General features: G+C 44.7%; 1 protein-coding gene across 5 annotated transcripts in view; it reads left to right on the forward strand.

The window, feature by feature from the left end:
- Positions 1–2,085: 2,085 nt before the first annotated feature.
- Positions 2,086–12,630, forward strand: part of EIF4ENIF1 (eukaryotic translation initiation factor 4E nuclear import factor 1) — a 46,657-nt gene continuing 36,112 nt past the window's right edge. For 2 of the 5 annotated variants that reach the window (XM_069497475.1, XM_069497473.1), the window contains exons 1-2: positions 2,086–2,231; positions 3,186–3,308. In XM_069497475.1, coding sequence (XP_069353576.1) covers positions 3,213–3,308 — 96 coding nt within the window. In that variant the 5' untranslated portion in view covers positions 2,086–2,231; positions 3,186–3,212. Of the gene's footprint in view, positions 2,232–2,367; positions 2,529–3,185; positions 3,309–12,630 lie in introns of those variants that run through there. The other 3 variants (XM_069497474.1, XM_069497472.1, XM_069497476.1) reach the window with 2 other exon arrangements.

Below are 12,630 nucleotides of genomic sequence, written 5' to 3' on the forward strand. Positions count from 1 at the left end.
TCCGAGGCTAGGTTAGGAAAGGCAATACAGCAATTATATTTGGCTCTCTTGTTCTCTCTCTGGACACTAGCCCTTGGAATCCAGCCATCATCTTGTGAGGATGCTCAGGCCACATGGAGAGGCCATGTGTAAGCCTCCATGTCTAAGTGTTCCAGCAACAGCTCTAGTGGTCCCAGCTGACAGCCACAGTCAACCACCAAACATGTAAGTGAGCCTTCAGGTGATCCTAGCCCCAATCATTTGAGCTGCCCCAGCTGATGCTGAGTGGAGCAGACCAGCTGTCTCAGCTGGATCTGGCCCAATTTACAGAGTTGGAAGCAAAATAAAGGTTGTTTGAAGCCACTGAGTTTTGGGGTGGTTTATTACACAGCAAGATAACCAGAGCAGTGTTTTTAATGTTATCTCTAATTCCCTCTACAAGCCTGAAAAGTAGGTACTACTGCTATCCCTTTCTGAGATGAAAACACATGCAGAGTTCCAGAGGGGTAAAATGCCTGCCTTAGGTTTCACACTAATTGGCAGAGCCAGGATTTATAAAAGAATAAGCCTTCTCCACTACTCTAGAAAAGTCTCCAAGACATTAAAGGGAATTAGACCTGCTTCTACCCACTTTAGAAAGAACTTGGATTGTAAAAGAAGCCTGATTTTTAAAATAAAAATGACCATTAATAACCTGCAATGTATCTCTTCATAGGCCAAAAAAAAAAAAAAAAAAAAAAAAAAACCTCAGCAGCTTTATGGAGGTTACAAGGTTTTTACCCACCTTATCCTGTTTAATCCTGACAACTGCCCTGTGAGTGGGTTATCTTCTCAACTTTACAGATGAGAAAACCAAGGCTCACTCCAAGGACAAATTGCCTAACTCCACACCTTGTAGAAATGGCAGAGATGGGATGTAAACTCAAGCCCCAATTGCAAATGTTTCCCTCTACCTCTTGCCTACAGAAAAAGGATAGTTTGTAAGAAACACACTTCATTCAACATTACAGACAGAAAGAAAAATGTTACATTGTTCTCTCTGTTGCCAAGACTCACAGAAAGGAGCATAGTGGTCACTGCCCAACCCCCTAATTTCACAAATGAAGAAAGTTCAAAGAAACTAGGCCTCTTGAAGTAACAGTAGGCTTCGCTGCCCTTTAACGAGAAAAACTGCATTCCCCTTCACGCCCATGTATCATTTCACGTCAATTTTGGGCAGTCCCACAGGGCAGAAAACAGGGCTATGACACTCCTGCAGACCAGGCTCACAAATGACCTCTTCCCCAGCTTGGCAGTTACTGGCAGTGCTCACGTATTTGCATTTCTCTGCCCCCCAGACGGTCTCAGCATTATGGGCTAGGCCCTTGACGTTTGCCATGTCACATTCTCCCAACCACACTCGCACTTCCCCTTCCCATGCAGGTTATGGGCGGGACAAAACATTAACGAACTTCTCAGTTGCCTTTATTGTTTATCAAAGGCAACCGTGGAAACTCTGCTTATTAATGCAGCAACCAGTAATCTCGCTTAACCCTCATAAATGTACAGAGAAACCATCTTAGAAAGAGCGAAACTCATAGTCAGAAAAGTCTCGAAAATTCGCAAGTTCTCCTAACCCAGATCCCCACTACCGAAGCCCGAGCCTTCTCCGTCGGCGCGAACTGTGCAACTGCAATGGCAGTCGCCTGGTATCCGAACCAGAACCACCTGGCCGCCGCCTTCACAGAGCAGCGTGGCGCGGGTCTCGGGCCCCAAGCACCGCCTGCTTCCCCTCCCAGCCCCGCGCAGGGCGCGTGGGGACGCGGCGCCCTCCCCCGGGCTGTCCACGGCGACCGCCTGAGCGCAGGGGGACAGGTTTCCGCCGCCCCCACCGCGGCCTCCTCCCCGCCGCCGCCGTCGCCTCCCCGCCGCCGCCTCCCCTCTGCCGGGCCCGCGCAGGGGCTGGCGTCCGGGGAGCGCGCCGCGATGTTTCCCCTTTCCGCCCGGCACCACTGCGGCCACCTCACATCCGGGCGCGCGGCGGCAAAGGCGGTGCCGGGGCCGGGTGCGTGGAGGGAGTTATTAAGGGGGAGGGGGCCGACGAGGAGGGGCGGAGGGCTGGGCCGCAGTTACGGCGGCTGAAGAGAGACAGCCGGGGCCGGTGGGGGGGCGAGAGCGAAGGCCGCGGGGAGCAGCGCTTGGACCCGCGCGGGCGGCGGGGAGGCAGGCGGCGGCGGAGGCGAAGAGGGGCCGCCGAGCGGCAGAGGCACCGAGTAAGGGCCGACGGCGGCGGCAGCGGGGCTCGGGGCGCTGCGTGCCGGTGCCCGCGAGGATAGAAGGGGCGCGGGCGCACTGCTCCTGGGGTCGCGTGCGTGAGCGCGGGCGCTGGGGCGCGCGCGGGGGGCGGGCAGGGGCGCGAGGCCCGCAGGGCGGCCGGCGGGCAGCGGAGGGCTGGCGGGGCCCGAGCCGCCGAACCGGGGCGGACGGCGGCGGGCCTGCGCCAGCTCCAGCTCGAAGCGCCCGGGCCGGGGGATTTGGCCTCGCTGCTCCCCCCGGCCGGCCTTCCCTCAGTGAGTACCGTCCCCGCCCTTCCTCCGAAGGAGGCCGCTGGGCTAGGGCCTGCGCGAGGGGCTGGGGGGTTGAGGTCGCGGCCCGGGGAAGCCGAGTTTCAGAGCTGAAGCCAGTGCTCGCCCTTTCCTTGCTTCGGGCTCCCCTGACATGGCCACAGGTGCGGCCGGCTGGGCGAGGGGCGCTAGGGCCCGGTCCCCAGTCCTTGACCCCCGAGTAATAAGGGGCAGCTGGCGCCGTCCATTGGCAAGTGACAGGCACTTTACAACAGCCCGACTTCGTAGATCCCCAAAACCAACCAGTCTCCTACCTGCCCCCACTCCAGGAAACTTCCCCACGAATGGTCCTCAGAATGGTCCTCACGGGTGGCAGCGACTAATCTTGGTTTCTTTTTGTATTAAAAGCTGCCTAAAGGTTATACCTTCAGTTTGACACCTTCGACTTCTGCTTTTACCCTGTTGATGCTTAGAATACTAGGAGAGATAACTAATTACCAGTGGTTCTATTTACAAGTTGGTTCTGACTTACAGCATAATTTTTGGGTGGGGGCTTGTTTTTTAAAACTAGCTATTTTAAGAGAAAAGTTTCAGTTTCTTAAACAGCCAAGACGGCTGAAAACTAACTTCTCAGTGAGAATCTTGTGCTGATTTATCTTCCAGGTGCAAAGAATTGTAGATTAAGGAGCCATGGATAGGAGAAGTGTGGGTGAAACAGAAAATGGAGATGCTTTCCTTGACCTGAAGAAGCTGCCGGCCTCCAAATCCCCCCATCGCTATACAAAAGTAGGCTTTGTTACTAATGAAATAGTGTTTCTTTGTAGGTAGGGAAGTTAGTAACATTGTGTAGGTATTTTACTGGTGTTACTCTAAAGTGGTAGTTTCATTCTGACTCGCTATTTGGATTAAATATTAACTAAATTTAGTAAAGCATTGCTTTGAACATTTTTTTGGAAGTATAAATATTAAGAGTTTAAACTGGAATTTGCTTTAAGAAGCTTTTCTAGGTGAAGAGGATATCAGCTCAGATCCCATATATAAATTTGTTGATCAGTATACGTCCGGCATGTAAATTCTGTAACAGCTGTGTAATTGGTATGTTATTGACTTAGATACTGTAGGGTGAGGATTCTGTCTTTAGAATGCCTCACAAAATTGGTGTCTTCTGTATTGACGTTTCTGAGAGAGGCAAACTGCATAGGAATGTTCTTTAGTGTGCTTGGCCAGGGTAACTGAATTTTTTGTTTGTTTGTTTGTTTACTTTTTTTTTTTTTTTTTTTTAGACAGAGTCTCACTTTGTTGCCTGGGCTAGAGTGCCGTGGTATCAGCCTAGCTCACAGCAACCTCAAACTCCTGGGCTCAAGCGATCCTCCTGCCTCAGGCTCCCAAGTAGCTGGGACTACAGGCATATGCCACCATGCCCGGCTAATTTTTTCTATATATTTTTAGTGGTCCATTTTTTAGTAGAGAGGGGGTCTCACTCTTGCTCAGGCTGGTCTCAAACTCCTGAGCTCAAATGATCCACCTGCCTCGGCCTCCCAGAGTGCTAGAATTACAGGCATGAGCCACCGCGCCTGGCCTGTTTGTTTACTTTCTATCGCAGATTGGATATGGACACAGAAAAGTAAGGCTTCAGTCAAATTTCCCCTAGCTAAAAATTTATGGTGATTTTTAAACTGCTCATCTAGATATCTAATGAGGGGGTAGTCTTATACTAAAGATCTTCAGTACATATCTTATTGGCCACTAAATGTTTCTAGAGAAGTTGACAGGACTAGGTGAACTGTAAATTCATTGCTGGGTCCCTGACATGTATTGGGCTGGATTATATAAAGCCTGTTCAACAGTGTTAAAGCAATTGGACTGTTGGAAGGGTTGGGCTCATATTGATATTACTTTAGTATGGACTCAGTTATGGACTCTAACATGACTTACTGTCGCTGGCTTCCCAGGATACTGATTGGTTAATGTTTTAAAGCCAGGCTTTGTTTGTGTAATAGTGCCACCATTCTTACCTACTTGATAAAGTATCAAATGCTGTCAGATTAATACTCGTTTTCAGCATTTACACTGAACCCCTCCAGGGGGGACAAAAGTTTTCAGGTGTAAAAGGGTTCTTGGTTAATTGCTGTCTTAGCATAGTCTGTTTTGATATGACAGCATGTGAGCCGACAGCATTTTAGTTCTGCATTCAGATTTGTTTTTCTCTCAGACCTGAGAGTGCTTGAGTAGTGTTTCACAACCTAAATTCATTTCCTAAAATGTTGACAGGTAAATTCTGAATGGAGAAAAGCTTATCAAATGAAGGGAAACTGAAATCTCCCAGTACTTTTTGAATTAAAGTTGTAACTGATAGTCAAGAGTCTAGGCAGAGAGGCTTTTGAATCTCTTCACACAGTGATCAGAAGGTGGCATGTATATTTCTGTCTTTATGTTTAAGTTGTATTTAGGAAGATTTTATGGTAGGACTTATGTTTGTTCACAGTAAAGATTAAGAACCTCAATATTGTCCTTTATTTTGTAGAGACAGAGTCTTGCTCTTTGTCCAAGCTGGAGTGCAGTGGTACGATCATAGCTCATTACAGCCTTGAACTCCAGGGCTCACACAAGGCTCCTGCCTCAGCCTTCTGAGTAGCTAGGACTGCAGGCCTGTGCCACCTTGATAGGCTAATTTTTCTATTTTTTGTAGAGATGGGGTCTTGCTGGACTGCCCAGGCTGGTCTCTAACCCCTGGGCTTAAGCAATCCTCCTACCTCAGCCTGCCAAAGCAGTGGGATTACAGGTATGATCCACTGTGCCAGACCCTCATTTTTGACATTCACATGTCAGAATTCTGTCATACTTAGATAAGTGTGCCTTAAAGAACTGGTTAAAAACATTTTGTAGGTTAATGACAATGGCACTTATATTTAACCATCTTCTCTACCAAATTTAGTTGGAAATAGGTTTACTTTCCACCGTATTCAAGAAGATTTAGATAATGGCAATTTTAGGACAGTGTTTAGGCAGTGTCAGAGTAGTGCTTTCATATATACACTCTAATAATTTTATGTGGAATTTGATAACTAAGTCTTTCTCCCTTTGAAGAGAGCTTGAAATGGTCCTGCATTCCTAACACTATAATAAATGTCCTGTTAGTTCCACAATTGGAACAATATTTCAGCCATCCTACTTCCTCCCCTACATACTGAGATCAAACTATGTGAATAAATAAAGAGTTCACAAGCTAGGAGGCCCTGAAGCAGTAGAAGGAAACTGTTCTCATCAGTCTTGATTTTTTTTTTTTTTTTTCCTTTTAAAGGTACAGCACCCAGTATTCCCCAGTGGTCTCCCATCCAAGTACTGACCACACCCAACCCTGCTTAGCTTCTGAGATTGGGTGCATTCAGGGCAGTATGACCATGGACTCATCAGTGATTTTTTTTTTTTTCTTCAATAGGTGATGTAGTCTGTAGATGTGGATGTTTATTCACATGATCAAAAAAAAAAAAAAACACATTGGCCAGATGAGAGGGCCCCTTAACGTTTGACCTTTAGCATTCAGTTGCTTTCTGAGATGACATTAATAGTCTGTTCAAAATTTGAAGATTTTTTTTTTTTTTACCCATGAAGGTGGAAGGGTGCAAATATTTGGTCAGGTGCCTTTCAGGGTAACATACCAGAGTTTCCCTGTGTTGACATCCTTTAGGTCAGCTTCTCAAATGGTTTTTTTTTTTTAAACCTAATTACCTTCCAAAGGGCACATCTCCTAATGCTGCTTTTACTATTTTTTTTTTTTATTTCATCTTATTGTTATGGGGGATACAGAATTGCAGGTTACATATGTTGCCCATGTACCGCCTTTCCCCCCAAGTCAGAGCTCCAGGCGTGTCTGTTCCCCAGATAGTGCGCGTTGCACCCATCATGTAGGTATATATCCCTCCCTTCCCCACCCCCCCTTCCTGAGTCAGCACTTTCAAGCGTTACCATTCCCCAAACGGTGCTCGATGCACTCATTGTGTAGGCATACCCCCATCCCCTCCCCCACCCCCCACCTCAGTCTGATAACCGATTGGTGTCGTTCCCAGATGTGTATTTAGGTGATGATCAGGGAAACCAATTTTCTGGTGAGTACATGTGATGCTTGTTTTTCCATTCTTGGGATACTTCACTTAATATAATGGGTTCCAACTCTCTCCAGGAGAGCTTCTCAAATGTTAATGTGCCCAGGAGATCACCTATAGGCCTTGGTAAAGTATGAATTCTGAGTGGTAGGTCAGGATGAGCCTGAAGATTCTGCCTTTTAACCAGCTCCCAGATTTGAGTATCAAGGCTTTAGTATTCCTTGGAGAACTTGATAAATGGTGTTGGTGTTGTCAGGCAACTCAGATTCACTATTACTCGTCAGGGTTTGGATGGTGTTCGTTGTGCTTCCAACAATATCTTAGGAACCCAAGTTAGAGTCCCATGAGGTACTTTCGGGCCTACTCCTATGCCTCAGTGATGATTAACTGGGATGGTTATAAGTGGATTTATTATATACACCTGTTATCCTGAGGTCCTTGAGCCCCTAATTTATAAACTCGGATCTATTTTGCTAGGCCAGTTTCCAAAGACCAAAAGCTATGTTTTGGTAGTGTTTAAATATGCATTTTAAAGTGACTGGATTGTGTTAAAGGACTTTTGGAGGTTATAGAATAGGGTCTCATCTGAAAGTTGTGGATTGAAAGTGGTTTAGACAGTGGTTCTCAAAGTGTGGTTCCTGAAAAAGCATTAGTGTCATCTCATATGGTAACTTGTTAGAAATACAAATCTCAGGCCTCCTTCCAGTGGTATTGAATGAGAAACCCTGGGGGTAGGGCCTAGCCTTATGCATTTAGCAAGCTTTTCAGGGGATTCTGACTCAGGTTTGAGTTTGAGAGCCATTGGCTTAGGAAACGGGAGGCAGTGGTGCTCATTAGTGGAAAAATTTGGGGGAACTCATGCAACTTTTTCTTTATCAGAGGCCTTTTTTTTTTTTTAAAAAAAATCAGTTCTTGAGTACCTGCTATTTTGTTAGTGATGCTATCTTCTGCTTGAAATACAAAATGGAAACATTTTAGACCTCCTGACTATTCCGATCCATGTGTTTTTCTCCAAGTGAGTAGGCTGACCTTCTTAGATAAGAGTATACATACTTTGTGTTGTTCCTCCTTTGCTCCTGTATTTTGCCACTGATTCCTTATTAAAATGGCTGTCACCTGCCAGTTGGATAGGCAGTTAAACATTCAGGACATTCAGCTCTATACTGACCAGTGTCAAGCATGCTTGTTAAATCTGCCAACCAAAAAGTAGGTGTTGGATTATCTGAGTTTAACTTCATGTGGGCTCTTCATTACTTTGACTAGTTATGAATTGGCTTTGACTGGCTTTAAAAAATAATAAAAAATTTTAAAAAATTAAAAAAATGAATTGGCGCCATTTTAGTCAATGTCTCTGGGGATCTTTAAAGAACGCTACCCTGATTTGTGGCTGGTGGGCCAGTTGGTCATAGTGGTTGCTACAGCCATGTTTGTCTTTGCTTTAAAACTATCAAGAAAACAAACAACTGAAGTGGACTGATTTTAGTAATCCCCCTAGCTTTCTTTGAGAGAGTCAGTTATGAGACTTGAAGCCAGCCCTCTGCGAAAAGAGTAACTGATATAAATCCTAGGTTGAAATCAAGAATCAGATGGTTAGTTTTTCCTATGTAGAAATCTTGTTTTAACTGTATATGTATCTTTCATAAACTGAGTTGAGCAGTAACCTCTAACAGGTGGCATTTCAGTGACATACTTAGCTACAAACTTCTTTTTTTTTTTTTTTTGAGACAGAGTCTCGCTCTGTTGCCCGGGCTAGAGTGAGTGCCGTGGCGTCAGCCTAGCTCACAGCAACCTCAAACTCCTGGGCTCAAGCAATCCTCCTGCCTCAGCCTCCCGAGTAGCTGGGACTACAGGCATGTGCCACCATGCCCAGCTAATTTTTTCTATATATATATATTTAGCTGTCTATATAATTTCTTTCTATTTTTAGTAGAGATGGGGTCTCGCTCTTGCTCAGGCTGGTCTCGAACTCCTGAGCTCAAACGATCCGCCCACCTCGGCCTCCCAGAGTGCTAGGATTACAGGCGTGAGCCACCGCGCCCGGCCCAAACTTTTTAAGCTAGTATAAAAATAGGGATACATATTTATATTGGGGGAGGCAGAATTATAGTATGAAAAACCATTATTCAATCTTAATGTGTCAGCTGTCCAGAAAACCTAGCTAACTGGAAGTTCTTAGACGGAGCTGGCTGGCAAGACCATAGACACTGTCTTCTGCTCTTTCCTACCTGTTCCAATTCTAAGTCATCTTGAAAAGCCGGAATTCAGGGCCCTTGTGCCATGAGTATCTTCTCCTACTTGTTCGTAGTGGGAACTTTTAGCTAGGTAATGAGTCATACATTGCACAACTGGATCCTTTAACATAGAAATTTGTAGAAGGGGCCTACTCAGGAAAAGGTGCTATGAGAGGAGGCTGGGTTAGGCAGAACCTGCTCAAGGAGGTGGCAGTTTGGCTTAGGGTTCCAGTAGTCTCACTGGACAGGGACAAGCCCAGCACTGAGTGGCAGAGGTTCTGGAAGGAGTGATGTACCTTCCCTTGCCCTCAAGAGAAGCATTTAAGAGGAAAAGATAAGGAGCTAAGCCCCACTGCCTGGTTTAGGATTCCCATTGTACCACTTACCTGTGTGACCTTCAGCCATATACTTAGCTTCTCTGAATCTCATCCTTTTCCTCTATAACATGGGAGTGGAATAGTACTTATAGGATTCCTCGTAAGATTTTTATGGGGAATAAGAAAATGGATTTCAAGTGCTTAGAAAAGCACCTGGCACACAGTAAGTGTTAAAAACTCCTTTGGGGCTGGGTGTGGTGGCTTTTGCCTGTAATCCTAGCACTCTGGGAGGCCAAGGGGGCAGCATTGCTTGAGCTCAGGAGTTGGAGACCAGTCTGAGCAAGAGCAAGACCCTGTCTCTACTAAAAATAGAAAAAATGAGCTGGACGTTGTGGCGTGCACCTATAGTTTCAACTATGTGGGAGGCTGAGACAGGAGGATTGCTTGAGGCCAGGAGTTTGAAGTTGTGGTGAGCTGTTATGATGCCACTGCACTCTAGCTGGTGCAACAGAGTGGGGCTCTGTCTCAAAAAAAAAAAAAAAAAATGATGTAATAAGGCTAGGGGGGTACTAAATGATACACCTCCCTTAAATAGCAACTTTAGATCAAGATGCTTATTTTCTAAATGTAATGGGTAACCATCTCCATTTTATTAGGAAACTGGAAAGTCCTATTGAGGATGCAATGCCACTAACCTAAAAGTGATTTTCATAGTTTAAGTTTCCCTCTATTATTTATCTACCTACTTGCTTAATGTTTTACATTGCTTTTATTGGTATATGAACACATTTAAAAACCAAGGTTTACTTTTATTGCTTTGGCCAGATCAACAGAAAAAACATGAACCCAAAACACCAAGCTTTTCTGTTTTTTCTATCTCCATTTTTTTAGTTTCGTATAAATTCTTTCACTAGAAGAAAGTCTTTGCATTGAAATCAGCTGCTGTCGTATGCTTGCGTGAATCCAGGTGCTAAATCGTGTTTATAAACTCTGCGTGATTCCATTGAACTGCCTATGAGAACTATTCTAAATGGTGTCCTTTTAACTTTACGAATGGGGGATGATGGAATGTATCCCACATGCCCCTGTGTTGTTAGCTCGCTATTGCCCTGGCTAACAACTATGGATGCTGTTACCCCGTTGTGATCTATATTTATAGCTTTCTAATCTTTTCAGAACAATTATGTGATTTTGCAGAATGAAACGTCAGGTCAGTTTAACAACCATCTGAGAGCCTGATGAGCCAGGCCTTGATACTAGTGGGCATGTGGAGGGTAGGGACTGGGAGAGGACGTCAAAGATGGACCCAACTGAATCACTGCTCTTGGGACATTTGCCTTCTTGAGGAAGAGTCAGGCACACACGAGTAGGGTACTGGGTCACTTCTAGAGCACTTTAACCATTAACAAGGAAATTTTGGTTTTTTAAAAAACATCCACCTTAATTACAAAAAAATTGAGCTTTTTACTCTCATGAATTGAATTCAGCTCACAAAGCCAAGGAATATTTCCCCTTTAATCCCCTTCTGTGTATATTATGTGTGTGAAATTCTTTGAAGTCAGTGTCATCAGAATGCACAGCTGCTTCTGCAAGGGATTCCTGCAGAGAAACACTGGTTGAGAATTTTAACCATTGTTTGGGGCTTATGTTGAGATTCATTTGCTTCCTACTTTAATACTGATCACCAAAAGTAGGTGTCCACATTATTAATTCCCAAATAAGATGTTTTGGGAGGTTTGACAATTTTTCTTTAAGGAAAGATGCTGCAACTAAGAACACATGTTTATACTTCATTGGGTGTGTGGCTCTTGGGCAATTTGCAGCTTATTCTTGCTTAGTCAGGTTTTAGTAACCTGTGTAAAAAGTGAAATCTTAAGTATTAACTCTTCTATTATTCAGATAACTTTAGTGAATTTGTCCATGATCAGTAAGTTTCTGTGGGTTTTTAAGACTACAAAAGGGTAATATCACATTCTCTTCTGAAATACTCATAAGGAGGAGGGAGCAGCCCCAGTTAGAGAGGGCATTTTCCAAATACTTTGCCTTTAGCCAAAATTAAATTGTTTTCTTTAAAAATATCACAAAGGGGGCTGGTTGTGGTGGCTCATGCCTGTAATCCCAGGAGGATCGCTTGAGCCCAGGAGTTTGAGGTTGCCGTGAGCTATCATAATGCCACTGATAGCTCAGGCAACAGAGCGAGACCCAGTCTCAAAAAAATAAAATATAAAAAATTAGCCAGCTATGGTGGCACGTGCCTGTAGTCTAGCTACTTGGGAGACTGAGGCAGAAGAATTACTTGAGCCCGGGAGCTTAAGGCTGTAGTGAGCTATGATTGAGCCACTGCACTCCAGCCTGGTGACAGAGTGAAACCCTGTGTGTAGAAAATAAAAAGGAAAAAAAGAAGATATCCCAAAGGGGTTCCTTTCCAGGAATAATTGATGTTAAGGGCTCTTGATGAGATGGTAAATTCAGCACTTCTCTTGAGAGACTAGAAGAGCTGTAGGGGCAGGGATAAGGGACATCTGCCTATGCTAGGCATAGAACCCGGCACGCAGGAAAAGTTCTGTGGATAGTTATGAAAAGAGCACACTGTGTATTCACGTAGCTTATGCTTTCTCTCCTCCCTACTTAAGTGGGGGTTCTTCTTGTGCTGGGATGCCATCTTATGCATCTTAGGACGTTGCTGGGAGGTAGCATATTTAGCTTTCTAAACTGCTCGAGGAGGCTTTCTGTTATCTTACCCTAAACATCCCAGGCGGACCTTGGGCCACATTTTGAGAAACATGCTCAATTTAAAGGATTAATTCTTAACCTCTTTGGGATACATTGATGATCTTTTGAAGGTATGAACACTCACTGCAGAATTGTACAAGTGCATACTTTTATATATGGTTTCAAGGGTGGGGGGTCCTTATATTCCTTGAGTCCATGAAATTGGTTTTAAAAGCCCTGCTCTTAAGAGCAGTAAATAGTTTTACCTAGACGTTTATTCCCAGCAGCTTTTACAACCCCAGAGTTGTGTGTTTGTGTGTTTACCCATTTCTCAGCCTATTAGTGAAGAAAATGGCTCTTCATCTTCTACAAACAGGTAAGCCATGCTTCAGCTGTGGCGCTTGGTCAGAGGTGCCCCCTAGCACGAATGGTGCTGCTGATGTGGTTTAAGCCATGGTGCAACTGGCCTGTTACTCTGCCTCTTGTTCTCATAGGCCTTACAGGTTTGTACAGTTGGCCACTTGAGCATTTATTCATACCTTTATATACCAAGCATGTAAAGTCAACAACTACAACAAAACTGGAATAACATGGGAATGAAAGTTAGAATGTTTTTACCAACCTGAGCAACTCTTTCGTATCTGAGAGTAGTAGGCCTTTATCAGTCTGTGATTAGAGCAATAAGTCTATAAGAAGAAAAATTAAATTGAATAAAACATTAACCTCTGGTAACTGAACCTCTTCA

Source organism: Eulemur rufifrons, chromosome 21 (genome assembly GCF_041146395.1).
Source record: "Eulemur rufifrons isolate Redbay chromosome 21, OSU_ERuf_1, whole genome shotgun sequence".
Classification (NCBI taxonomy): domain Eukaryota; kingdom Metazoa; phylum Chordata; class Mammalia; order Primates; family Lemuridae; genus Eulemur; species Eulemur rufifrons.